At 43.6% G+C, this 26,038-nt stretch overlaps 1 protein-coding gene across 2 annotated transcripts; it reads left to right on the top strand.

Annotated features, from left to right (window-relative positions):
• The first annotated feature begins 62 nt into the window (after window positions 1–62).
• si:dkey-82f1.1 (DENN domain-containing protein 2A) lies at window positions 63–23,825 on the top strand. Of its 2 annotated transcripts, XM_057052178.1 has the most exons (21): window positions 63–402; window positions 1,749–1,767; window positions 11,633–11,719; window positions 13,881–14,900; window positions 15,668–15,795; window positions 16,976–17,088; window positions 17,176–17,373; window positions 17,687–17,780; window positions 17,873–17,923; window positions 18,042–18,229; window positions 18,450–18,559; window positions 19,094–19,163; window positions 19,440–19,517; window positions 20,152–20,292; window positions 20,368–20,516; window positions 21,739–21,916; window positions 22,002–22,043; window positions 22,143–22,248; window positions 22,418–22,723; window positions 22,806–22,892; window positions 22,966–23,825. In XM_057052178.1, exons 3-21 carry the CDS (start codon window positions 11,634–11,636, stop codon window positions 22,995–22,997), a joined length of 3,177 nt encoding a protein of 1,058 aa, XP_056908158.1. In that variant the 5' UTR covers window positions 63–402; window positions 1,749–1,767; window position 11,633; the 3' UTR covers window positions 22,998–23,825. The 2 variants fall into 2 exon arrangements, with proteins under 2 accessions (XP_056908158.1, XP_056908157.1); XM_057052177.1 differs by lacking the exon at window positions 1,749–1,767.
• Window positions 23,826–26,038: the final 2,213 nt, after the last annotated feature.

Raw genomic sequence — 26,038 nt, 5'->3', positions numbered from 1 at the left:
AGAAAGAAGGAGGGGGGTGGGAAAAGTTTGAGAAACAGTAGAGAGAGAGAGAGAGACAGAAAACCGGCCTCATTGAGAGACAGGATTCAGAGTGTGTGTGTGTGTGTGTTTGGTGACTGAGAGTAGAGAGGGAAGTTAGTATTTTAGCCCACAGGCTAGAGTAGAGGAGGGCGCTCAGAGCTCCACTCGGTGCCTTTCTATGTGCAGGAGGCACAGACAGGGGCTATGCAAACCCGAGGGAGCCGGGGGCAGGGGTAGAGGTGTACTGGCCGTGTGAGAAGGGTAAAACTTCTCTGAAGGGAAGGAACCTTGCAAGTGGATGGTGTCTTCTGCAAGGTCAGGTTACACAAAATGGGAAACTACTTCAAGAGCACTTCATCAGGGCTTACCCAGCTCAGAGAGGTAAGAAAAACTATTTGCCATCAATGATAAATGCAAGCATGCTTATTTATCTGCGTCTTTTTGAACTGTAATGTATTTCCTAATCTAGTTCAAATGCACCTGAAGTATTAGTAACACCTGTATACAGCCAGCCATTAAAAAGGTCTAACAAATCCTTTATTATTGTCTACAATGAACTCATCTGTACCTCGAGTCCACGTGAGCAGAGAGGCACACTCACACAGACACACACACATGCTGACTCTCTGTCAGCTCTCATCTGCTTATTAAATGAAGGCAAAGTGTGGACAGATGGTTTTGGTGAACATTTGGATAACACCCAAACTTCTGCTCACATTCCATAATGACTTGTTGAGGGGGGCTCGGGAGAGGGAGCGAGAGTATAGTGGAGAGGATAAGTTGAGATGAGCATTCTTCCTATCTTCATGCAGGGATCCGGTGTCTGTGTTGTTGCAGCAGCAAAAGGGCGAAGGTGTTCAAACAGTCAGGTCTTCAGATACAAAGAGTAACCTTTTGTTAGTAGCCAGGCATCTTTGGGCATGTACTGTTGATTGTGGGAGGCTTAGAGCAGGCTGTGCATTGAGCAGCCAAACAATGAGCATGAATACATGAGCAGTGAGGCCTTTTGAGGGAAAGGCCTATTAGTTTGATGTGATTCAAAAGGTTTTTTTAGGCAATACTGGGCCTGCCAAACATCTTGTTTACATTTCCTAAATGAAAAGGTTTAGTTCTCTGTTGGTGCCTTCGTGCCATCAACTGGCAATATTTAAAGAACAAAACGTGCCGTGTTTAAATCTTTTCACATTATCATTAATGCTATTGGTTTCTTCCTTCTGGAACATATGACCTTCCCAACTTGACTCACGTCCATTTGTGTCACCATATGAGCTCTGGTGTTAAAAGTTGGTGATCAATCAACCAACAAAAACCTCTCAATTGCTTCCCCCCCTGCTTTGAGTTCAACTGACTGGCCAATTATTTAACCCAAGAACAATATTCTTGGAACATGGAGCACTCCAGCAGTTCATTTAATATGTTTTGACTATAGCAACAGCTGAAGAGTTCTTTGTTTTGGGGCAACATTTCAGTTCACCATTAGCATATTTAATTAGCCTCTGGAGGTCCATACAGTGTGTAATGTCCATAAATCGCCAGACCACCCCTCTCCTGCTTCTGTCTGAGGTATTTGCTCAAGTGGTTAAAGTTGAAGGTATAGTGAATTGAGAGCATTTGACTCTGTGGTGCCATAATGAGAGTGTTTATGGAGCTTTAGATAAAGAGACATGGACGTGGAGCTGCAATGTTTGTCTGTAGCAAATGTTGTTTTTTGTTTTTTTTTGTCTTAGGAGCAGTTTATCGAATCAGGTCAGTGTGGTGTTGATTATTTTGAACTTGTCCATGACTCAGAAATACTCATGGAGTCAGTGGCTGCTCGTCCCCATCCCCATCTCCATGATTCATTCATACTTTTGAAACACACTCATTGGCCATTTCCTGTAATTTCTGCATCTTTCTCAATAGCTTTCTCACTCATATGCAGTGTTTCTTTTAACACTGTGGCTAAATACCTGCTGACATAAATGTACCCTTTCATTAAAAACAGGCTTTAGCTTTACTAATTAAAGGGTTTGGGGATCTTTTTTTAATAATTGCATGCTTTAAATGGGGTGGGTGGTACACTGCTCAGCACTCAAACACTACATAAACGCCAGATGTTTAGCGTGGTTGTGCCTCATAACTGAATCAGCACGTTTCTTTTATTCTTGGAGAATCGGTGCTGATGGATATGACTCATCAGTGTAAAAACATCCAGCAAAATATCCCATGACTTCAAGCTGAGGCTATTGGACGAACATTTTAGATGTTCAGGTTAGGAGTTGATAGAGCCGAGGAGGTAAAAGCTTGATGGTTGATTTAGTCACTGCTGCCTCCACACGAATATTATTGAGCAATAAAATCAACCTGGAATCGCTCCCAGTGCTGTTAATTAGGCGTGTGAATGTAACCACTCCAGGCAGACAGGTCAAGGTCACCAAACCGATTATTAGGAGCTGCAGTGAGTCAGACGCGTCCATGCTCCCCTCCTCTTTCAGGAACTGGCTTTTGACAGACACTCTGCACTCTGACATTCATAGAAGCCTTTGGCGGCTTGCCTGTTGTCGTTGCCACAGCGATGTGCCCAGTAGGAATGTGTCCTGCGGTGATGGTGAATGGATTCCTCTTGTTTCAGAGATATGGGAGGTTATTGTCTGCGGTGTTGCTCGATGGTCATTGGTTTGATCGAAAGCAAGCCCTGGTCACAGACACACATGAGTGCACGGATAATGCACGCCATTCAGGCTCCCCCAGTTTGCCAGACTCAAGCCAGCACACTTAAATACATCCATGCATGGATAATACACACCATCACAATGGTTACTGAAGGAATGTATGCAGTTGACAGCTGCCTGTAGTTTTCCCTCATTAGATACACACATACCATACATTTTGGTTGCATGCTGTGGTGCTCTTCGGTATATTCACTTTATATTGTACACAGCTTGAAGCATATTACCAGTATTTAACAGAACAAGGGAAGTTGACTCTACTTCCTGTAAAAGTGTGAGTCCTCTTCATTGTGGAGATGTGATGCGATGACAGATTAATTTCCTTGAGCTGTGGTTGATGGCGTGTTGTTGAAGACTCAAAAGCACAATAATATTTGCAATGTACATTGATGTATAAGCGGCGGCGGTGGTGGCATGTGTTTAAAAATCCTGCACGAAAGCAGACAGAAGCAGACTCAAACACATAGACCACAATACCCGCCGAGACAAGGAAACAAACAACTGGATATATGAGTTCAATGTTTTGGGGGCGTTCAAGTATGTGTGGGCAAAACAACTGTACATGAACATGTACTTCCCATTGGAGCAGTGTGCTCAGCTTAAAAAACAGAACGTTGGAGACAGTAAAGGCTGTAGTCTGGAAAGGAATGCATCCAATGGGACTATAGCGTGGGTCAGCAGCTTATTGATTTGGGCTTCGCATTCCGAGCAGAATGAGAAGGCTTCGTTATGTGTAATCAGCGCTTGTAGTTGCAGTATAATATTTAAGAGTGATGACCTTTATGGTGTTTCAAGATCCTTTTTTTCTGTTCTATGTCTCTTTTGGAAACAGAACTGAGACTGAGAAGAAATGTGTTTACCTGTTAATTTAGGGATCTACTCTATAATGAGAATCAAAACATTGTCTGGAGGTTTATCCAAGTGTAACGACTTAATGAGCAGATAGTCCAGACATACTGCAGACGCAGCTTTGATCGGACCAAATCACATAGAGGCACAGTCTTATTAAGTTTTTAATCATGGAAAGTAGTAGTTACCTGTCTGTCTCCAGTGTAATGACTGTTTCAAGAACTTCCTATTTCTGTATTTGCTAACAATGCTATCTTAACTCACAATCCACAGTTTCGTTTATTCTATTGTAATTCCTCAATTTCAGATGTAACACTGCAAAAATGAAACTCAGAGTTAAACTCAGTCTTGGTCTGAGTTGATGGTCACAGTGTGTGGAGGTCACAGATGTCGACTCACACTCTGACTTTGGAGTCTACACTCCGGAAGAGCACTTTCCCAAGCTATCGCCTTGTTCGGGCTCCCTCTGGGATGGACAGGGTTGAATTAGAAAATGTGTCGGCATGCGGAGAGGCGGGAGAGCAGGGATGAGATGAAGGAACTCTGTTGGGAATCTCGAAAATGTGAAATTGGGGACAAGGAAAGAAAAAAAGTAGAGGATTTTGGCATTGGATGTCAGCGCTGACTTAATTCATTATGTTGGAGAAACTAGAACTGAAAGTCATCTTGTTGTTTGAAGAGTTTTTATTTCCACTTACTGCAGCACATTCTCTGTTATCAGGGCATCTTCCTTTTCCCGCTATGAACGGTGGCATATTTGTGAGACTTCTCAAGTCTGAACCATTCAGCTCAATCGTGTTATGATGGAATCTTTCTTCAGGGGTGTCTCAATTATCTCCTTTTACCAATAATTTACTTTGGATATAGGTCTTTTTTCAGTTAAAATGGGGTAAAACATGGGCGAAAAGTGGCTTGATATTGGACCCAGTCATGGCAAACACTGGTTCCAAATGACATCACCAGCACAGAATTGCAGCACTGAGGCGGATTCATTTTTGCACGGTAACAGGAAGTGTTGATGCATACTAACCACATTTACTGATACAGTATGGTATTTGCTGGATATTGCTGCCATTTAATAGCATATAAACTTGTAATTACTCCCCAACAAAGTTCTAATATTCAATCTCAGGACATCGTTAAAATAATTTCAATTGGTCATCTGGAAACCATAAATATGTTTCCTCCAAATGTGGCGGTATGACACATGACTTTAGTGGAGGGTCGGAAAACCATCAAAGGCAGTTCAAGGGCCTCAAGTCAATGTGGAAACTTGTGAAAAATTCGTTTAGCAATCTCTCCAACAGTTGTTGAGATGATTCAGTGGGAACTAATGTGGTGGATGGTCGGATCATCATCATCTCCTGACAGTAACTCATGCAATGATGTTAAAGCTGATTGAAAAAAAATTGCCGGATTATTGGTGTTTGAAGGTTTCAGGGGAATTCTGTGGTTTCAAATGCTTTAACAAGCAGGTGTATTAAAGTCTTTGTTTTCTCACGTTGGCGGGAGTTTGAGTAACTTGGAACTGCAAATATAGTCCAGTTATGGATACAATAAAAAGTTAATAAAACTGGTCCCAGGGAAGAGTTGGCATGGATGCTGGTCTGCCGGGCCAGGAGAGTAATTGGGACCAGTATTGATGACTCAGGAGCTCTGCTCTACAGCTTTAATCAGTCCCGACAGCTATAATTGACATTTCATTGATTATAGCGGTTTCCACTCTGTTGATTGCAAATATTGCAGCACATATTCAAATAATGTACATATAAACAATAATGCACTGGAGTTAAAAGCATGGCACTACTGTATATTTAAACCTAACTTCATGTCTTTACAAGTTTAAACGAGAACCATGTGAAAAACGACACTGGTTCTGATGGCCAAATATGGAAAAATGGAATTTAGTTTTAGGTCAGGTTTCTTTTTTATTCTCAATCTAGATAAACAGCTTGTATTAGATGATTAAATGGGATGTAGATGTTGCTGGATCAGCTCTGATGACACTGACCAACCATTTCCATCAGGTGTGAAAGTGTCCAAAAGCAGAGTCTCCTGGAAGAGTTAAGACGACGTCCAGATCAGGGTCTACATCCTTTCTCCATATTTATATCATAAAAAATCAGCTTATCTGCTGGGGAGGAGGGGCTGGAATGGAAAGGAGGTGAAAGACAGATGCTCCGACTCTGTAAGGAGACGTAAGATGACACCTGCTGCCAGATGGGGAGAGAGTGAGATCTCGTCGCTCTAATTCATCCTCCACCTCCACTCCCCCCCCCTATTCTCACTCAAGATTCTGCCCTTTTCTTTGTTAGCGAGGTTTTTCTTCCCTCCCTGATTTGTATATGTTGGAAAAAGGGAAATTGCCTTATTTTGAAACAGTTACCAAAGAGCCAAGTTTCTATTTCCAGAGAGATTTATCATGTTGCAATGCAACTTCAGCCCAGAAAGAGGAATACAGGACTCTCCAACAGGAAAGAGTTTTCCTTTTAAAAGCCTGTTGTTAAGATGGTACAGATGATCATTTGGAAAGCCTGACAGGTGCACCACTGAGAGGGACCCTTAAAGAAAGATTCTACTGACTTTGTCTTTACTTTTTCTGCCCTTTTCTGCCCTTTTCTCCCTAATATTTTAATGCTGAAGTCATTTTCTGACTGTAAAGGATACATTCAGTTTTGCACAAGTCACATGGCCTTGTTTTTCTACATAAAAGAGGAAGTTTTTAATCCCACTTCCCAATTACACGTACTCGACTGTAGTGCACAAAAACACAAACAAGAAAAGCCTCCTAGTTGATGTCGCAGCTTGTTTGCAGTTTGTCCCTCAGTTCCATTTGTAAGTGCATTTGTGGAGGCTCTTGTGTTTATCTGTATGATGAGGTCATATTCTGACTCTGTCTTCTAGTTCTCAGGGGGATTCACTGTAGACACCGAAGCTCTCAGAAGTGTTTTTATAAATGGCAATCCAAATAACAAGAAATGTGCACCATTTTAAAACTAACAATGGAGTTGTGGCATATTTAGAACCGGTTGATAAGCAGTAACAACATGCTGGGAGAAATTGTTTGCGGTGTCCTCTGCCAGTTCCTGTCTGGTTCTACAGTTAACCCAGTTTCCAAAGTGTCTCACATTCATCCTCTCCTAACAATGGCGGCAGCAGGGGGAGGACAAGAGGGGACACAGCTCAGCAGGGCTGAAGTCTATAAACAGTTTTCAGATAAACTTCTACCAACAAGGAGAGGATACATTGTCTTTGAGACAAATCTTGGTTTAATCAGAGCAATGTTTGCTTATTGAACCGACCTTGTAAGCTGCAGCATGAGAGCTGCATATCCACATGTTTGTGTTCAGGCTTTGACTAAGTTTACTGGTTAATCCCGCTCTCACACTGATGCTGAGTGCAGTGCTTTAATATATATATTGGCATTCGGGTGTGCAGGTGCAGGTTGAAATATAGTCTGTGCAGATTCTCAAGTCAGGTTAAGGTGGAGAACTTTAACATCGTGTCAGGTTTCTGATCCCCAGATGATACGGTAAATCCAGACCAGCTCACTTGAATTTGAGTTTTTAACATTGTCATGAGTTGTAGTAAATGTTCCAATATTTATATGTTGACATTTTGTGGTGAGAATGGAAATTTCCTTACATTCCTCCTCTTTCAACAGGGTAAGAGAATCCTTTGTGGATACCATCCAAACTCAAACCTTTTTAAAATCTGCACAGCCATGGAAGGGGTTACCTTTGAGTTACAGAGTGGATAAGGTTGTTTTTTTACACCATGATCAGCTTGAAACACACTTTATGGTGAACCATTTGTGTAGGATAATACAACACATACATACAGGCAGATCCTGTCATAGGGTTGGGCAGTTTTGGATACTATCCAAGTCAAAGCCATGAAATCAGCTTGGGAAAGCAGCAGGGGCCCCTAACAGGACGAGTAGGAGAGAGAGAGAGAGAGAGAGAGAGAGAGAGAGAGAGAGAGAGCGAGAGAGAGAGAGAGAGAGAGAGAGAGAGAGAGAGAGAGAGAGAGAGAGAGACTGCAGACCCCAGATAAAATTCCATTGTTTATTTGCCTGACCCTCTTTTCCCCTCCCCCTCGCCATACATCCTTGCTCCAACATCAGCCCTTCCTCTTTCACTTCTCCAGGAACCCTTCAAAACCTGTCAAGGCCTACCAGGTCAAGGTAGCGTGTCAGTCACTGTGAAATCCCCATATGACTCAGTTTAAACAGCTGCACGTCCTATCTGTTGACCCCGTGTGCATGTAAGTAATTGGCAGTTGTATAATCTTCACTCCAGAGCTTCAGAAGGTAAGCCATGGCATGAATGAAAAAAACAAAACCAGGACCTTTAAAGAGAAGAAAATGTCACTTTATCATCAGAAGGGTCACCATCTCATTTCATACAGCAGAGATGCTGCATTACAAGACAATGTTGCCCAAGACTCGTGGACTCAAGACATTGGAAGGACTGATCAAGCACTTGAGCTACAGCTGCTGGAATAAAGGGAAAGAAAAGAGGGAGAGGGGAAAATTAGAGAGTGAAAACAGCAAGGAAAAAAAATGTGTTAGCGAGTGCTGGCTAAAGCTGCAGTGGTGCATGAAATTGATTGCAGGCCAGCGTTTGGCTTGTGCGCTCTGGACGGGGTCTCCAAGTCAGTGTTGGCGCAAAGGAAAAAACAGCACCAAACTCAAAATTTAAGCTCTCATGTTACTTCTTGACGTTCATACTCGCCCATAAAAAAGAAGTTTATTTACCTTCTTTTGTCATGTGACTCCTGATAACACTGAAATGCAGTTTGGAGTGTGAGCAGCTTTGCCCTTTTTGGGTAGTTTGAAATGACAGAATGAAGGAAAACAAAAAAACAAAACGATCTGTTTGCATGATGATGTCATGGTGTTAGCTGATTCTGCAGGGCTGGACAGAGGAATGAAGGGACAGGGGGATAGATGGGAGGATGAAATCTTTATGAGAAGCAGCTGTTGGGGAGAAACGGGCTTCTGGAGGAGGGAAGGAAAAGCGAGCTAACAGTTCCAGGACGAATCAGATGGCTGAAACTCTTGTAACACTGCAGCTATAAGAAGTAAATATCTCCTGGGTGCCACGGATATAAGCCTTGGACAGCAGAAGCAGCTCCGAATACAGCACAAATAAAAGTAAATGCAGGTCGATGCTATTTCTACAGTTAAAAAACTCATTAGCAATACTTTTTGAAGACCAGCTGTTTGGACACAAGTGCTGTGGGTCCCAACTGCCAGCGCTATGTCTTGTGTCCTTTAGTCAAGCCAATATGATTACAGGATCGTTCACTAGACTTCAAATCCAGATACAGGTGTTCTGTTCTCCACCAACTTGAAGAATGTTGGGGTCCTGTTAGACAGTCCAACCAGCTGAACTGTTGGCCAGCCCTCTGGTCAGAGGCTGCACCAGTTATTACGGTCGTTTCTTTTAGTCCTGCTTTGGCCTTTCCTGCTTTTTTATGTTATACATACATCTTAACCAACCCTGCAGGCAGCCATTCTAGTGTAAACGTTGTTGTTGTCGTTGGATATTGTCCTTTAGTCGAGGGTTTAATAAACCTGTTGTTGGTCCATCTGTCCACATGATCACTATGACCTAGATTGTGCTATTAGATGATTTTATTTACAAGGGCAAGGCATCACTTCGATGTTAAGCCTAAATAAACAGCATTCCTCTCTGTAGTAGATATGGGACTCATGTTTACAGAATTTGTCCCACATGGACACTTGCTGTCCATCGCTGATGGAAATCTCCTGCAGGGCGTGTTATGCAACTGATTCTTGACTGCGATGCCCCGCGTCTGACCTGACTTCTGCTATCTCTTCAGTCAGTTAATGCCCTAAGGCATTTAAGTCTGTGTACTGTTCAACAGAATGAACAGAGCATTCGCCGGGTGGTTATTCAAAATTTATCTAAGCTGAAAAAATCGCCTTAAAAACCAAGGCCTAGTACTATCTGTGAGAATCTCAATATCCACCCTGCAGCCAGCCGTCCAGTTGAACAATACCACTTCCTCTGCCACAGCGTTCATGGCCTCTCACACCTCACATAGCAGAAAATGGGGCAGGGCAGGTGGAGGCCACTGGGGTCAGGGTTTCCTCGTGATATTTTTATTGGCCTCAGCAGATGGCTTCCCTCAGCCTCCACATTGTCCTGTGGCCATCTTGCTCTAGCTGTCAGGATTAACAATAGTTGCCTGTAACTCCGGAGGACAAAAACCCCAAGCCGCTCCAGAACAGTGTCTCCTGAGTCACCAAATGTTCAGCGTTGTCAAAATATACGGTTGTTATGAGATGCTTGTCTAGTTGGGATATATTCAAGCCAATGAATCTGAATGATGTGGAAAAAAACCCAACAGCGCTCTCTGTTTGGACTTTAAGAGACAATTTTTCCACATTGGAACAGTATACTTCGATCTATCTTTTTTTCTTTTTGCAATATCCATGTTCCTTTTTAGTTTTGACAACCTTGTCTCTCTTCAATTCGCACCTCTTCCTCTCTCCACCTGTAATAGTCTACATCAGCCCAAGTGAAAAAAAACCTCTATTTCGTGCACTCACCCCTCTTCCCTCTGTTCATTTCTGTGTTGGGGTTTGGGAAGGAGAAAAAAAATCAAGAGGGGGGGAGAGGAAAAAGAAATGGATGTTTCCCCTCAAACATGTGACCTCTGTTAAGCTCACAGCTGAAAATAATTTGGGTCTACAGACCAGTGGATGGATGGCTGGTGCGGACCTCCTCCTCTTCCTCAGGGGGTAAGAGCTTGTGCTGATGACTTGCTGAAGGCAAACTTTGAGCTTCGAACTGAAAACATGACATATGGGCCCTTTAGTCTACTTCTATAGTGACTTTTACACAATAAGCGTTTATTTTATTATGAAAGACTTAAAGGAAAATGAATCACAAGCCAGGAATCACTCCTTGACATGGACCCACTGGGCCAATTATGTCGTTAGTTCAGGGGAGGCTTCGGCTAGTTTGCTGCATTTATTTCCCCATGTAATCTACTGAAATTGTGGCTTTGTTCTGACATGCCTCACAATCAGTTGGGAAAACCATTTGTGGAATTCTGTAGAATTAGGTTAACATTCCCTGAAGAGTCAGGAAACAAGGGAATAAGAAGTCTGGGTTAATTAATGCATCTTCATTGAGAAAGAGCTGATGGCTGCAGAAACCATAAAGTATCCCTCCAGGTCTGGTTGAACTATTGCATTCCCATGAATTATGTGCAGGCTGGCACTTAGTGTAGGTCTGTGAAGGTGTGTTTTAATACTCTTCTGAGTATTAACAAAACCTTGTAATAATGTGTCTGTGAATATACCAAAGGAATAAAATGTGAATAGGAGCCAGCAGCAGGGTAACCCTCATTTTCCTTCTTCTCGAATGTTAACCACATCTGTAGAACACAGAATAAGCCCTTCAACTCTGTGCCAGGCCTGTAAAGGCTGTAAGTGACTCTTATTTGATTTTACCTATGGGTGGTCTTATCGCGGTACAACGGTATCTGGGTTTGTAATCATTTTAAACAAAGTCTAGTATGTTGCTTCACACTCTCCTTGGCACTGTAGTATTTATGCATAATCAGGACAAATGCAAATATATGCTGACACCAAAAACCTGTGAAGTGGAAAGAATGTAGATTTGGGGTTGAATGAGAGCCCTTGTGTGGCTACTACTGTAACTGCCACTAATAACTGCCTAAAAAGCTTTATTTCAGTCCAGTATCTTATGTAGTTTTCCATCCTGTTGCATATGTGCTGGCTTATACTGCAGATTTTTCAGGATATTCTATTATTCAGTCCCTATTTGACTTTCGGTGGGGGGCCATGCAACCTGTGAGGTCTTTTTCTGTGCACTTCTATCACCACAGAAATGTGAGGTTTGGGTGAGTTGGTAGTTTTCATTCACATACTGGAGTAAGGTGGAAAAATCCTGAAAACCACTCTTCTTTTGACCCACTGAAACTCATTTTTAGGGGCATATTTCTTTGACAGATTCTACATATTATCCTACTGACTGTTCCTCTTTATGCAGGATGCCTGCTGCTAGCACCATGACCGGTGGGAGGGCCCTGCTGCTCTGCACGAACACTGACAACTGTATCTACCAATCAGTTAACGGGTAGGTGACTCAGACCTTTGTGTTCTCCCTGGGTTTTCTCTGGGTATTCTGGTTTCCCCACACAGTCCAAAATCATGCACATTAGCCTGAAATGGAGACCCTCAGTTGCCTGTAGGTGTGAACGTGTCAGTGAATGGCATGCATGCTTGCCTCTCGGCCTAAGGACCCGGTGACCCTGGTTAGGAATAATCCGCGGTTAACAGAAATTGGATGAATGGATATTTTCAAAATCAAACATGGTCAATACCAAGCCACAGCAGCCACTGTGGTTAACATAGCAAATAAATGATTCCCCTTACCACTGAATGGTTGAAATTTAGACCACTTATGTTTCATGCTGTTCCTTCGCCTGTGTGTTGAAGCAAAAACACAAAAGGTCTGCGTGCCAGAAATCTAGAAAGTTATGCTTATTCAAGGCAGAGTAGAAAGAGAATAGATGTATGAATTTTTCATAATGGCTGTATTTGTTTATAGTGAAATAGCATGTTTGTAGAATTTCTTGACATGGGAGCATTGTTGACCCCTGGGTTCATCTGTACCGTGAAAATAAAATGCCTCGTGTTGGTCGTCAAGCAGAACTCCTGCAGCACAAGTGGGTAAAAAAGGCTGCAGCCAAACTTTCCTCCTCGCATGCTTGAATCAGCCTTGAGGATTATAATTCATCCTGGAATTTTTATTTTCAGCCAATCCAGCATGAAGGACCGAGTCAAACCTCAAGGACATTCCTTGTTACATAAAGTACTGCTCAGCTGTAAAAACTCTTAATCTTTTCCATGGCTCTGACCTACACAATTAAAAGAACAATATTATGGTGCATCAGAGTCATTTTAAATTTTCTTTGCATTTTAAGACCTGCTCTGATCTGATATTAGCTCTTGTATATGACCAACAGGCAATATTTCTGTCAGACCTAGCTTAGCAGTATCAAATACATGAATTTCCTGAATTTGAAGCGGAGTAGAGGCCTCTGAGGTCAGTTCTGCAACTGCTGCATACACAGCACAACAAAAGGAAGGCTTGAGTGGGGCTAAGTTGACCATCTGGATACTGTTCTTTGCCCCCCGCTGTGTAATACCTCAATAACCACTGGGTGTTGTCCCTTCATTAGTGCTATTTGGATTACAACAGAGAATTAAAAGACCCAGTCAGATTGACATGGCGCCTGTTTTGGACGATCATACTGGGCTTGATCAAAGGTTTAGAGGTGACTGTAGATCATTATTTAGTCCATTTCAAAGACTAGCTGTTAAGATGTTGTGCCCTGGTTGATCACTCTTAATAAAAAATAAGCCTGTCTTTCTAGACGGACAAAGTATATTATTGATTTCAATGACACCCCTCCCTTATTCCTTGGTTCTTTATTTGGCTTATCTGTTTCACCCGGATTCATCTCTTAACACTGAAGGGAAGTGCAGAGATTATTCTAAAGATTATTTTGTTTCCTCATTTCTAATGCAATGTTTAAAAGATTTTTCTCTCTAAATAAAAGAATCTGTAGTTTTCCTCAGTGATTTCCTCCAAAATGGATGACTGTTGGTTTTTTTCTTGCAACAATGCCATCAGCACTTATTCAGTAAAGCTGCATTTCCTCCGTTTGTTAGAAATGCTAAGACAAAGACAAATGGTCTTTGAGCCAAAACTGAGTTTTGAAGGTCAGAAGTAAGAAAGAAAAGATGCACGTCCGCACTTTGGCCTCTCCCCTCTTCTGTCCATACTTCAATTTCCTCTCCAGAAATAGCTGTGTGTGTGCAGCTTGTAAACTTTGACCCCCAAACCCAAAGTTCAAGCAGTCATGGCCTAGTAATCTTCACAGAGCAACTCACAGTCAAAAACAGAGGCACCAAACAGACGCACAGGCTCTTTTTACAAGAATTCTTGAATACCTAATAAAATTAAGTCCTACTGGGATGTATTTGTCAAAGGCTCATGTTTTCTGGCTAATTTTAAGAGCTACAGGAGGACAGAGTCTCTCCTACTGTGTAACAATGGTTGATTATTTATTTTACTATTTCTGCACTTTAGTTTGGCTGTACATTAGCAGTTTAAGCAGCTTATGTTAGAACCGTTCATCTCATATGCAAGCCTTCTTGTTAAAATAATGTATGCCAGATTCTTAAAGCTTAAGAAAATATGTCAACATGTTTTCTGTACGTGTCTCTAGGCTCCAGTGCTGCGGCTTGAAGGTGAGGGAGTCTCCATCTTCTACGGTGCCCCAGCGCCAAGAGGTGTGTGGGCCACCAAGGGCCAGAGACAGGAAGGACCCGGTGTCCCTTTCTCCTCTACTGACCTCGAGTGAGAGCCCAGGCCCTCCGGTCACCATGTTGGCTCATCACACGTCCTCAGCCAACACAGATCCACGACTGCCTAACATGGAGAATGGCCTGTGCAACAGGCTGAACCACACTAAAGGGCCAGGTGGGGCGAAGTCTGCAAGCATCCGGGACAAGATCTCACAATGGGAAGGTAAAAAAGAGGTTACTCCGCTGAATTCAACTGGGACGTTACTGCAGACCACAACACAGAAGGAAGTCGAGGCGGTGAAGAAAAAGGAGACCAAAGCGTCAGAGGTCCAAAGGACAGATAGCAAGAGGTTCGTCAGCAGGGAGAAACAGGACTCAGGAAAGGAGAATGTTGGGAAACGAAGTGATTCGAAGCCAAAATCTCCAGCATGCCCAACGAATAAGGACAAAGAATTGGTTCTCGAAAAGAGCTTTCGAATTACCAAACCAACAGAACAACCACAAGAGAAGAAAACTGTGTTAACTCATATTAAGAAACTGGAGAAGGCAACAAAGGATGTTCCTGACAGACCTTCCCTTGCATTTCCAGGGAATTACTTCTCCCCTCCCTCAAAAGAGGAGGTGGAAGAAACAGAAAAGAAGCTCCATGAGCCCATTTTTGGAACTTTTGATGTGGCACGGCCTGGCAGGTCACAGAGACGCAAGGGGGGAGATCCAGAGAATGTATACAGTGAGCCGGGTGCTCCATCCACAAACCCTCCACCTAAACCCCAGAGGACATTTCAGCACCACACGCCCCCTGCTTTAGGTCCCAGCTCAGGAAAAGGAAGAAGGAACTTGCCCCCTTTACCATCACTTCCTCCTCCACCTTTACCTACCTGCCCACCACCTGGAGTTTGTAAGAGACCCTGGGCTGAAAAATCCCGGAATATCAATAACAGGTATGACAAGGACGTGTTTTGTGTGTTCAAAGCAAATTTAAATTGAATTTCACACCATGAAAACCAACAAAATATGAGCAATTTTAAATTAGTTTTGCCCTCTGATGTCTCCTGTGCATATCATGTAAGGTTTCCTCTTCTACATTTTGAGCTCTGAGGTAAACAACATCCCCACATCTGCTGTAAATCACCCCCCCCCAGTGATATCATCTTCTCTCTAAATAGCCACAGAGTGAGATCACTAGTCGGATGTGTGGAATGTAGACATCGGTTGATTTCATTCTGACTTTTCAAAACTTTCCTGAAAGTGGAGGAGAGGCTGCAAGAGCTGGTGTGAATCACATTAGTGTAACGCTGTGATTTCAGTCCATAAAAACGTTCGTCTGATGATGAGGATGTCTACAAGGTGCAATGTTTTCTCCAGAACCTAGGCCCAGGTTTGGAGATACACATTTCAAGGGTTTTTAGAAAGGTCACTTTTCATTGTAACTAATGAACTTGGGGCAACAATAGTCACTGCGTGCGTAGGAATAGAAATGCAAGCGTGTGTGTGCTTCCTGCTGCAGGGCTCCAGTGTGTGACAGTGATGAAACACAGATGCAGTAAATCAAATATGAAGACTAGAAAATAACATCTTTTTGGAGCAGAAGTCTTTGAAAGAATCAAGATGACCAAACATTCACTCCAAGACACCAGCGAAAGACGATTTCTCGCTTTTCTTTGTTTGTGCTTGACGTGCGATTCTCCGATATCTCTGTAATGCTCAGGAAGTCCTATGAGTTCGAGGATCTGCTCCAGTCATCTTCAGACAGCTGCAGGGTGGACTGGTACGCTCAGTCAAGGCTGGGGATAACACGCACTTTATCGGAAGAGAATGTCTACGAGGACATAATAGGTAACCTTGACGTTGTTACCTCATTTGCACTAACGTGTGTGTGTGTGTGTGTGTGTTGACAACAGCTGCAAATGATCAATTTTGTATACAAGGTCTCCCTGATTTTCATATACAGCTTGCTGTTTTCATGAAGTTCAGGCACAGAGGTGATTAGGAGGCCAAGCTAAACCCAATCTCTGTTTTTTTTTCCCTGCTCCAGTTTTAATACGGTTCCATGCTGCCTTTATTAAAGATGATACACAGAAGCCCCACTTACCTTCCTGCCTTATTATCTGCAGTGTTATGACAACCCCATCTAGATGCTGTGCAATCTCACGGTGAACAATAGCGCCCTTGTGTGAGGTCGTAGCCCAAGTTGGCTACTGTGATTGGCTGCAGTAGGGGGTACGCGAACCACACAGCACCCTGGCAGCCACCTCAGCACCCTGGCTTTATTCCAGAGACTCGTCAAGAGTTGGTTCTGCTTGCGTGCAACAGACAATAAATTGCACTATATTCAAAATTCCATGTCCCGTTTTGAATAGTTTCATAGGTTTTCTTTCTTGCGTAGAACTGTGCTTGTCTTCAGAAATGCTCAGATTGTAGAGCAGACACTCAACTTTTCCTCCTTAAAAACAAGCTCAGGTGGGTTTTTTCAACTGTCACCATAACATGACAGGCTCACACACACAGATGATGAGTAAATGTAAACACACCGTATAGCGGTTGGTCTGATGTGCTCATCAGGGAGTAATGTGGACCCTTGTTTTCCTCAGATGGGGGGGAGAGGGGTTGAACATTTAATTCCTGCAGGCCACATCTGGAGGATGGATTCATGCATCAAAGAGGAGATTCAGGCAGATGAGGGGCAGGTTTTAGGAGATGAAACTTCTTATCTGCAGGGGAGGACTTGTTCCAGGAGTTATATTTACCTTTAACGATGCAGTCACCCCCAGTCATTTACTGTTAATTATGAGCTGAGAGGAACGACATTGCTGATATCTTTCTGCACATTTGGAGAAGTAATCTCATGACCAGCGTGAGAAAAGAACAAGTTCTTCAATTCTGCTGTCTAATCAAATTTGTTAGGTTTGAAGAAGAACCTTCCCGATCATGAAAGAGTGAATAAATAACACTTGCTCGGCATGTTATGCGACACAACTTTGGCCGCAGTAAATCTAGATTGAACTTTCTTTTGAAGACCCTCCTCCTAAGGAAAATCCTTACGAAGATATAGAGATGGAGAGAAGCTGTTTGCAAACCAAATGTGTTTCACCTTCATCCTCATCTCCCGTACCTGACACGCCAACCAAGGTAACTTGTTTCTGACGCATCTTTATGGAAACTACATTTTAATAGCAGCACATAGCGGGGAAAAAAGTCTGTTTTTTAATCCTTCAGCTCCCCTCTAAGCCTGGCTTCTTCAGACAGACATCAGAAAGGCGGAGCTTCAAACTCTTGGAGCTGCGCAAGATCAACAGAGACGCCGGTATCTCTACGTCTTCCCGTATCAGCCCCCCCTCCACGCCCAGCAGCCCCGACGACACCCCCTGTCTTTCTGGAGATCCATACAATCGGAGGCGCAGGAAAATCCCCAAGGTACGAGCACACTGAGGGGCCCCACTCTGTTAGAGATTTACAGTGATGCGAACTGCACAAGGAGGGTTGGAGCTGTTCCGCTCACGCTGCCATCTGGAGATGAGTAAAGGAGGGAAACTTTTCTGATGGATATTTCCTGTCAGAAGTGTGCCTGGAAAAAGGCCTCCCCCATGTAGCATTACAAACCTCTGGGTTGGATTAAAGGCCGTATATGTATGTTTGTATGTATGTATTTTTATTCGTCTGTATAAAAATATCATGAATGAGGATTTTGGTTTTGACGTCAACATTTCTGTCTCCGTGGCCCCTGCAGGTGGTGTTGAAAATTAATGCCATCTTTGAGGCTCGGAGGGGGAAGAAACGCATGAAGAAGGTGTCTCAGTCCACTGAGTACAGCTCTGGTAGAGGTGTGGCTTTAAACTTGAATGCAAACTCCATGTAATTTCCATTTTTGGCGCAATTAGACTAAATTTTGAACTTAATCACTCCTGAAATCCAGTGACAGATGAGAACAGCGAGTCGGAAAGTGACACGGAAGAAAAACTAAAGGGTGAGAACAGGAACAAAGAACTGGCACATCTGTGTTAGGTTGTTCCTCAACTGCAACAATAAAATGCGTGCATTCATTTGGGTTAGAGGGGTTAAAAAAACGTGCTTCCCTGTCTCAGCTCACAGCCTGCGGCTGGTGTCAGTCCAGTCCATGCTGAGGCAGACGGACAAGTGCCGCACCTTGGAGAGAGATCTGATGGAGCTGCAGGAGAGGAAACTTTTTGAGTATTTCATAGTAGTTGCACTCCACAAGACCAAGGCTGGAGTCCCGTACCTGCCAGAAGTCACGCAGCAGTTTCCACTCAAGGTAAAACATGCTAAACATGTAAAAATAAATAAAGATGTTGCTTTATTTAAATTCACTATGTATTTAAATTCAATGCTAGTTTCCAGGCACATCACAGTCTGAGAGCAGTTTTAGTTATTGCCAATGCCAAATGTTAACTTAATGCACTTCTTTTCAGGTGTATAATGCAAAAATGTACACTTAATGTAAACTGTTCAAGGGTTTTCCTCTTTCCTTTCAGCTTGAGAGGAGCTTCAAGTTCATGCGGGAGACTGAGGACCAGCTGAAGGTCATCCCCCAGTTCTGTTTCCCTGATGCCAAAGACTGGGCGCCTGTCGACAGCTTCCCCAGGTCAGTCCAGCTCTGCCCCGCTCCGAAAAGTGAAACAAAACAGGGACGCTGGAAATTCCCGGTGGTGCGGTAAAAGCTCAGCTGTTTTCCTGGCTGGTAACCACGTGTCAGATCAGGAATAAAAACTGAAAGCTCGTAACGATGACTGTTTTCTTGAGCACCTTCCACCTGGTCTGTTATTAGAAGTTCTGTTGCTCAGAGTTTCCTGCGCTCGCCTTTCGAAATCTACATTCTTTTGAGAAGTGACATAGAGTGTCCAGACAGCGATGGCTAATAATTACCCAACATCAAATACCTCCAAAACAGCCTCGTTCTGGACTTCCTGAGTGGCCTTCACAGTCAATGACCACCTGTCAAATAGAGCTTAAGAGGTTCTTGGTCGATATTTGCAGACTAAACCTGTCCTCAGGGGCTTTTAAAAGCACCGAGGACCTGTTTACCAAAGACAAACGCGAGAATGTCATTTCCTGTTCTTGTGTGATCCTTGAATCCTTGAAATCCTTGGATCTGTTAAAATGCTCTTTTTTTCCTCAGTGAGACCTTCTCATTTGTCCTCACTGGTGAGGATGGAAGCAGGCGGTTTGGCTACTGTCGCCGATTACTGGTATGAACTTTTAAAACTGCTGCTGACTCTTGCTGGTAAATTCATTTCAATATGGATGCGTCTTATTATAAATTTGCTGACCCGCACAAGCTTTTATTTGACGTTCCTCGACTTTGGCAGCCCGGAACACGTTCAGTTTTTCCTCGGGCTGTAATTTCAAAGCGTCGGTCTAAAGGGCTTTGCTCTGCTCCACTGCTCTAATCCCATGATTGTTGTTAGATGAGCGGTCTTGTGACACATCAGTGTTCTGGTTCTGATATTTCATGCTGTTTGCAGCCCAGCGGCAAAGGCCGGAGGCTCCCCGAGGTCTACTGCATTGTCAGCCGCCTGGGTTGCTTCGACCTCTTCTCAAAGGTAGATAGAATTCACATGTTCATCACCGCATTGACACTTACTACACACACCTGGAGCTCCACCCTCATTAAGACGTATAAAACAGCACCTCCCACGGTGCCCACCGAGCCCCACCCAGCTTGCATCTGGTCCGCTCGCCACAGAATCCTTCAGTTCTGGCTCCACTACAAAGCTGCAGCCAATGTGGGTATGCCAGTGGTGAAGGTTCCCCATACTGAGACTTAAGTTATGGGCTAGTCAGCGTGCACGCTTTAATATACGTGCAGCCTACAGATGCTGCCGCTGTAAGAGGGTTTTTTGAGGACACAAATGTTGGCATACAAAAGTAAATATACTATAAGCTATTAATTTTAATGTTGAATATCATCCAGATGTATAAATGTCAATGAAACAGCTCTTTGTTCCACCGATATTTGACGTCATTTGGCTCTGCATGAGGATTAGATTAGATAAGTAGGTTTGTATTCTTTTTTTGGTTTTGTTTTGAGAAATGTCTTATAATTTTGATGCATTTAACTTGAATATAACAATAATTACCCATTGGCTCGGGGGGAAAAATTTGAACTATGTGATGCTGGAGCTGCGCTGGGCGACCCTGACACCCGACATGACACAGCTGCGTTCTGTTTTGAAGATCTTGGATGAAGTGGAGAAGAGAAGGGCCATCTCCCCTGCTCTGGTGCAGCCTTTTATGAGAGGAATAATGGAAGCTCCCTTCCCTGCTCCTGGGAGGACCATCACTGTCAAAAACTTCCTACCCGGCTCTGGAACAGAGGTGAGGTGCTGATGGAAATGGCCGCCTGAGTAGCGCCTGTGTTTGTGATCCATTGTTCCGGGTCCAACCCTGCAGGTGATAGAGCTGTGCAGGCCCTCAGATTCCCGGCTGGAACATGTCGACTTTGAATGCCTCTTCTCCTCTCTGAGCCTGCGCCTCCTCCTCCGGGTGTTCGCCTCTCTGCTCCTGGAGCGCAGGGTCATTTTCACAGCTGACAAACTCAGGTGTGTGGCAGCGTTTTTCAGGCGTAGCTATCGTTCATCTGCTCTCCAGGCAACAAACATGGCCAATATCTTATTTTTAACCAGCCTCTTAATGATGACAGCAGTAGATAGTTAAAAGGTTGAATCAGTGGGGGGGGGGGGGGGGACATGTGTGAGGGAAGGAACATCCTGGCTGAGTGTGAAAGAAAAGAGTGGGAGTGTTTGGACCAGTCACCTGGGGAATAACTGTGGAAAAACTGTGGAAAAACTGTCCAGTAATCCTGATAGATGGCTTCGATGTACGACATGTGTGGACAGTGACACCACAACACCTAATGTATTCAAGACATCAACAAAAGACAGGACAGAATATATAAAGCAGCATGTTATTGTGAATGGAAAGCTAAAGAAATCTGTAACATGTTTCCTGTAATTCAATGAAACATCATTATTTTTTGCTTTTGTCTTTTCTCTTATTCTGAAAGGCTGCATAAATACATGTTTCACATTCTCCACTGTGAAAGGGGAAATTTGGCCTCGTCAATCATCTTTTAAACAAATTAACCATAACCAGATGCACACCCGGGACCGATTAACGCAACATCGTGGGGTGAATGTGTTCGCTGCCACTTTATGGTTTTTAAGTGTTACATCACTCCGCCCTAAGTGATGCTTATAGCAATCCTCTCATGGTAAAACAGAAGATCTGTTGCGGTAACAGGAAAGAAGCTGTTTGATTATCTTCCAATTTAGGAAACGTGTGGGAAGAGAGGTTATTTATCACCAAGAGGAGGCGTTTAGCACCATCTTGCGGTCGAGAATTGTATTTAAACAGTTATAAGGAAAACCCCTCCTATAAACACACAACACCTCAAAAGCCCAAATCTCCACCAAGCCCAAGCGGTCCCCTTAAATTAAAATTCCTGGTTCACCCCCTTTTATTCAGATCCTCATCAAAATTAAACGGATTCCCACTGGCTTGCTCGCCGCCCTTTCAGGTTTCATTAAAATCAATGCACCACTTTCCACAGACACACACACACACACACACACACACACACATGGCCCTCAGAACATGAACTTCTTGGCTTTTGTTTTTAGAAGTGTTTTTGATCAGAACTCAGATGTTAAGCAGTAGAGTTTCTGGATAAATAAATAAATGTGGCTAGTTTGGTAGCTCGTGTGAATTCATGATTTACTGGTCACAGATGGGTTTTAGTGGTCTGCTTTTCTTTTTCCACAGCACCTTGTCTCAGTGTTGCCACGCCGTTGTGGCTCTGCTCTACCCTTTCACCTGGCAGCACACCTACATCCCCGTGCTCCCCCCATCCATGCTAGATATTGTCTGCACCCCCACCCCCTTCATAGTGGGCCTCCTCTCCAGTTCCCTGCCTCGACTCAAAGAGCTGCCCATAGAAGAGGTGAGGTAACCCCAGCACATGGACTGTGGGGAGTCTTTGCTCGCCGCAGGAAATGACGTCATTCTCTCTTTGCCACTTCCTGTAGGTCCTGGTGGTCGACCTCGGCAACAGCCGCCTACTACGACAGGTAGAATAAGCAAAGCTCTGCCACGCGTGATGGCTCTCCCAGATGTTGCAGAGATCCATTTTGTTGAGCATATTTACATCTGCGTCTGTTCTGCCACAGCTGGATGATGAGGACTCCATCCTTCCTCACAAGCTGCAGGCGGCTCTGGAGCATGTGCTCGACAGGAGGAAGGAACTGGCCTGTGAAAGGGGAGATAACCCGAGTGGTGAGTCAGCACTCTCACATATATGTGTATATGTGTGTGTGTGTGTATCTATCTGTATCTATATATATACTGTATATATATCTACCGGTATACTGTATGTTCTGAGTGTTTATGAGAGATTATTTTCTGGTTTTTTGCATCTTTATTGTGTTTTTTCCTCTCCAACCAGACTGCAGCTTCCCCAGCACGGTCATATCCGAGGCCTTTGTGCGCTTCTTCGTGGAGATAGTTGGTCATTACTCCCTCTTCCTGGCCGGAGCAGAGCGGGACGACGAGTCTCTCACCTCCCCCACCTCGCCCAGCCCCTCCTCCTCCAACCCCACCTCCTCTCCCCCCTCCTCTTCCTTTCAACGCGAGGCCTTCCGCAAAGCCGTCACCTCCAAAAGCTTGCGGAGGTTCTTGGAGGTGTTCATGGAGACCCAGATGTTCACGAGCTTCATCCAGGAGAGGGATCTGCGCAGGCAGGGCCTCAGAGGTACTGAGGTTGGATTAGTCATTGCTGTTCTTTTAGCTGTAGTTGACATGAAACGTGCTGAGGAATCTGTGTGCACTTTCAGGTCTGTTTGAGATGAGAGCACAAGAGTATCTGGACTCTCTTCCGGGGAGCGAGCAAAGAGGCGTCAACAAGTTCCTCAAGGGTCTTGGTAAGACTTCCTGGTCCATCGTAACTCATTTTATGACATTTTCTCTCTCTGAATGGGCATCATTTATTTTCAGGGAATAAGATGAAATTCCTCTCCAAGAAATGATGCTGAGTCAGGATGTCAAAGTTGGAAGAAGCAAGATGTTTGCAGGAATAATCAGATGATGAAGAGGCGGCCCTGAGACATGACATGCAGAAGGTCGTGTGTGTGCGCGCGTGTACTTTGGGTCTGGAAAAGAAGATTCTTGAAGTAGACCGGACACACACTTTGTAAAAAGGGGGGAAAGATCACACTGTTGCACCATTGCGGTGGTGAAGGGCTCACTTAGCTTGGACCAAAACTGCTCTTCAAAGAAAAGTCTGACTGTCTTCTATTAGAATTCCCCAGATCCTGATCTTTTGTACATTAGTTGTACAGCACAAACATAATGTATTCAAGACATAATAATGTCAGGAATGGCATCATCTCGCTTTCTAAGCCTGTCCAGAAGGTCAGTGAAAGCCTTACAATACTTTGTTATACATTCCAAGTATTTTCAATAGAATCTATTATAAGTACAGTAGTACAACTTCCTCATCAGCAGGAGGCTTTTCACCTAATTTATATGGTCATAGAATATAAATATCCTGTAGTTTGTCATAGGCTTTATTTAACAGAGTCTAGCTCAGACTGTTTTTAGACCACTGTGGGTTGTTGGGTAAAGTCACCACTGTTTTACTAGATTAACTCTCACCCGGCAGGGAAGGAGCACTCGGTAGAAAAATCTGTTTGGATGCTTCTGTCATGAGAGTTCGTGACAAATGGTCGCAGACGCCTCTCACTGAGGGAAGATCTGCTTCTGGGGCCAGTTATAATCAATGTGTCTCACAAAAGCAACTACAGTCGTCTCAAACATGATCGAGAATAAAGGAAAAAAGTCTTTAAAGAAAGCAACTTGAGTGTTTAAGCTCTCTTCATTTTCCCTCCCATCACATACCGCTTCTTTTGTCCCGAATGTGTTCAGATGCAGTTTTAACTGTGTAAACTAATAGTACTTCTAAAGAAATATTTAAATACTTTCATTACTTGATGTAGCGTCTTGGAGCGCATCGTAAAAAGACGCTCGAACAGGTTGTTACACTCTTCTAGTACTCAATGGGGGGCGCTGTAAACATACTTATAGTGTATCTGCCCCCTTTGGTTGATCACAAGAATTTTCCAACGCGTTGCAACATGCATGAGGCTAAATACATTAAAAACAAACGATGATGCAACCATAGATGACCATCTCGAAAAGACCTTAAATGGTCGGTGCACATTTTCAAATAATAAGTTGTTAAAAGTGCAGAATGCAGGAAAAACACGTCTAAAGAACCAAGAAAGACGTTCTTGGGCGGGTCAAGTTGTAAATCACAACTAATAACTTCCACAAAAAGGGGAAACGTGAATTAATTGTAATGTCACAGTTCGTCTTAAAATTAATTTTATTTCATTTTACTGATTTGTTCATTCGTGTCCTGCAGAAAATAAAAATCCTTGACCGCGTCATCACGAGGTCTGAATTCCCGAAGTACCCACAGTGTCCGCTAGAGCGCGGTGTTACCCAGTTTCCCAAAGTTCAGCTCTACAGTGGAGCCGGCAATATTGTCAAATTAGTAAATACGACTAGTATGGCAAAATTATCACTTTAATGTATACATTCCCCTTAAACAAACAAATCCAATTATATTGTCTAGCTATGAAACCAGATTTTAGGTAGTAAAGTAATTTAATTACATGATATCACAGAGTTTGACAGAGGTGAAACTGATAAAAGTGGTAGTTTTTTGGGTGATTTTTTCACAGCCTTACCAACTTAGTCAACTATCTATGGAGCCAAATCCACAAATAAATACACGTCAACATCAATGCTCTTCAAAATTCTACAAATAAAGAATATATTCCTTGTTAAGGGGGAAAGGGGTCAAATCGCGTCCATATTCCACACATTGCGTTCATGTGGCTGATTGAAGCTGACCGCGCCACCTCCCATTTCTTTATTTTAATTTTTGCTCGTTTCTCCGTCCATCTCCCCCCACCCTTTCCTTCCCTCCCCTCCCCTCCCCTCCTCTCCCCCCACACCCCCGTCGTGGTTACGCGCTGTCCGGTCAGACCTGCCTCCCCACCACCCTCCCCTCCCCTCTCCTCCCCTCCCCTCCTTTCTCTCTCCCTTGGTCTTTTTCTCGAGCTTTTTTCCAGGCTTCATGTCATACCACGGCTAATTCCTGAAATTCCTGCCCTCCTCTCGCTTCAAACAGGCGACTCCGGGAAGGAGACGAAGCAGCAGAAAACAAAAGAAAAACGCAGAAGCGGACAGAGTTCCAGCTCTTTTTAAAATAATTATAATAATAAGAATTTTAGAAAGTCAAATCTCGCTGCAGCTGCGCGCCTGTCAGACTCTCCAGGTTCCCTCCAGGTAAGCGCCGATGTGATGTGATTTAAGAACCAAAACAAGGATGTTTTCTGCGTGTTGAGTGTTTGTTCCTGCGCAACTCTGAGGATGGAAAGCCGCTTCTTGGCTGCGCATTCCCCCCTGAATCATTCCCACTAACTGTCAGGGAAAACATTCCTCAGATATTTCACATTGTTTCGCCCGGATTCCTGCATTTTTTCCCTCCGTAATTCCAGAGCCGGAGCGAGGGCGCTTCCTGAGCCGCTGCCGGAACTTTCCGCTTGTGTTTTTGCGTGTGGAAAACCAAAACGTCACCTCCGTCAGGTCGAACATTATTGCGGCCATCTGGGGAAAGTTTGACCCTGGAAACATGACAGAATCCAAACAGCGCCTTTATTAACCCACTTTTGTGTCACAGATCGACATTTTTGGACGCGATTTCGGCTGCATATTGTTCTTTGGGTAATTAAAACACCTGTTTAATGGCGCACAACAGCGCGGCGTCATTTCAAACTTTGAGCTTTGATAGATTCTAACAGCATCTGAAGGAAAGAAGCTGACACAGTGGATATTTGGACCTGATATGTGCGTTGCGTTAATATTGTGGGTAGAGTGGCCCAAATTTCAACTACAAACTTTTGAGGAATCATGATTTATTTTGGAAATGTAGATCTGTGATTAAACTTATTTAAAGTGGAAATCGCAGTGAAACATAATAAATATTAGAGTATTATCT

The sequence above is a fragment of the Takifugu flavidus genome, chromosome 13 (genome assembly GCF_003711565.1).
Source record: "Takifugu flavidus isolate HTHZ2018 chromosome 13, ASM371156v2, whole genome shotgun sequence".
In the NCBI taxonomy this organism is placed as follows: domain Eukaryota; kingdom Metazoa; phylum Chordata; class Actinopteri; order Tetraodontiformes; family Tetraodontidae; genus Takifugu; species Takifugu flavidus.
The sequence above is the reverse complement of the archived record's forward strand: the minus strand, read 5'-3'. Positions and strand labels throughout refer to the sequence as shown.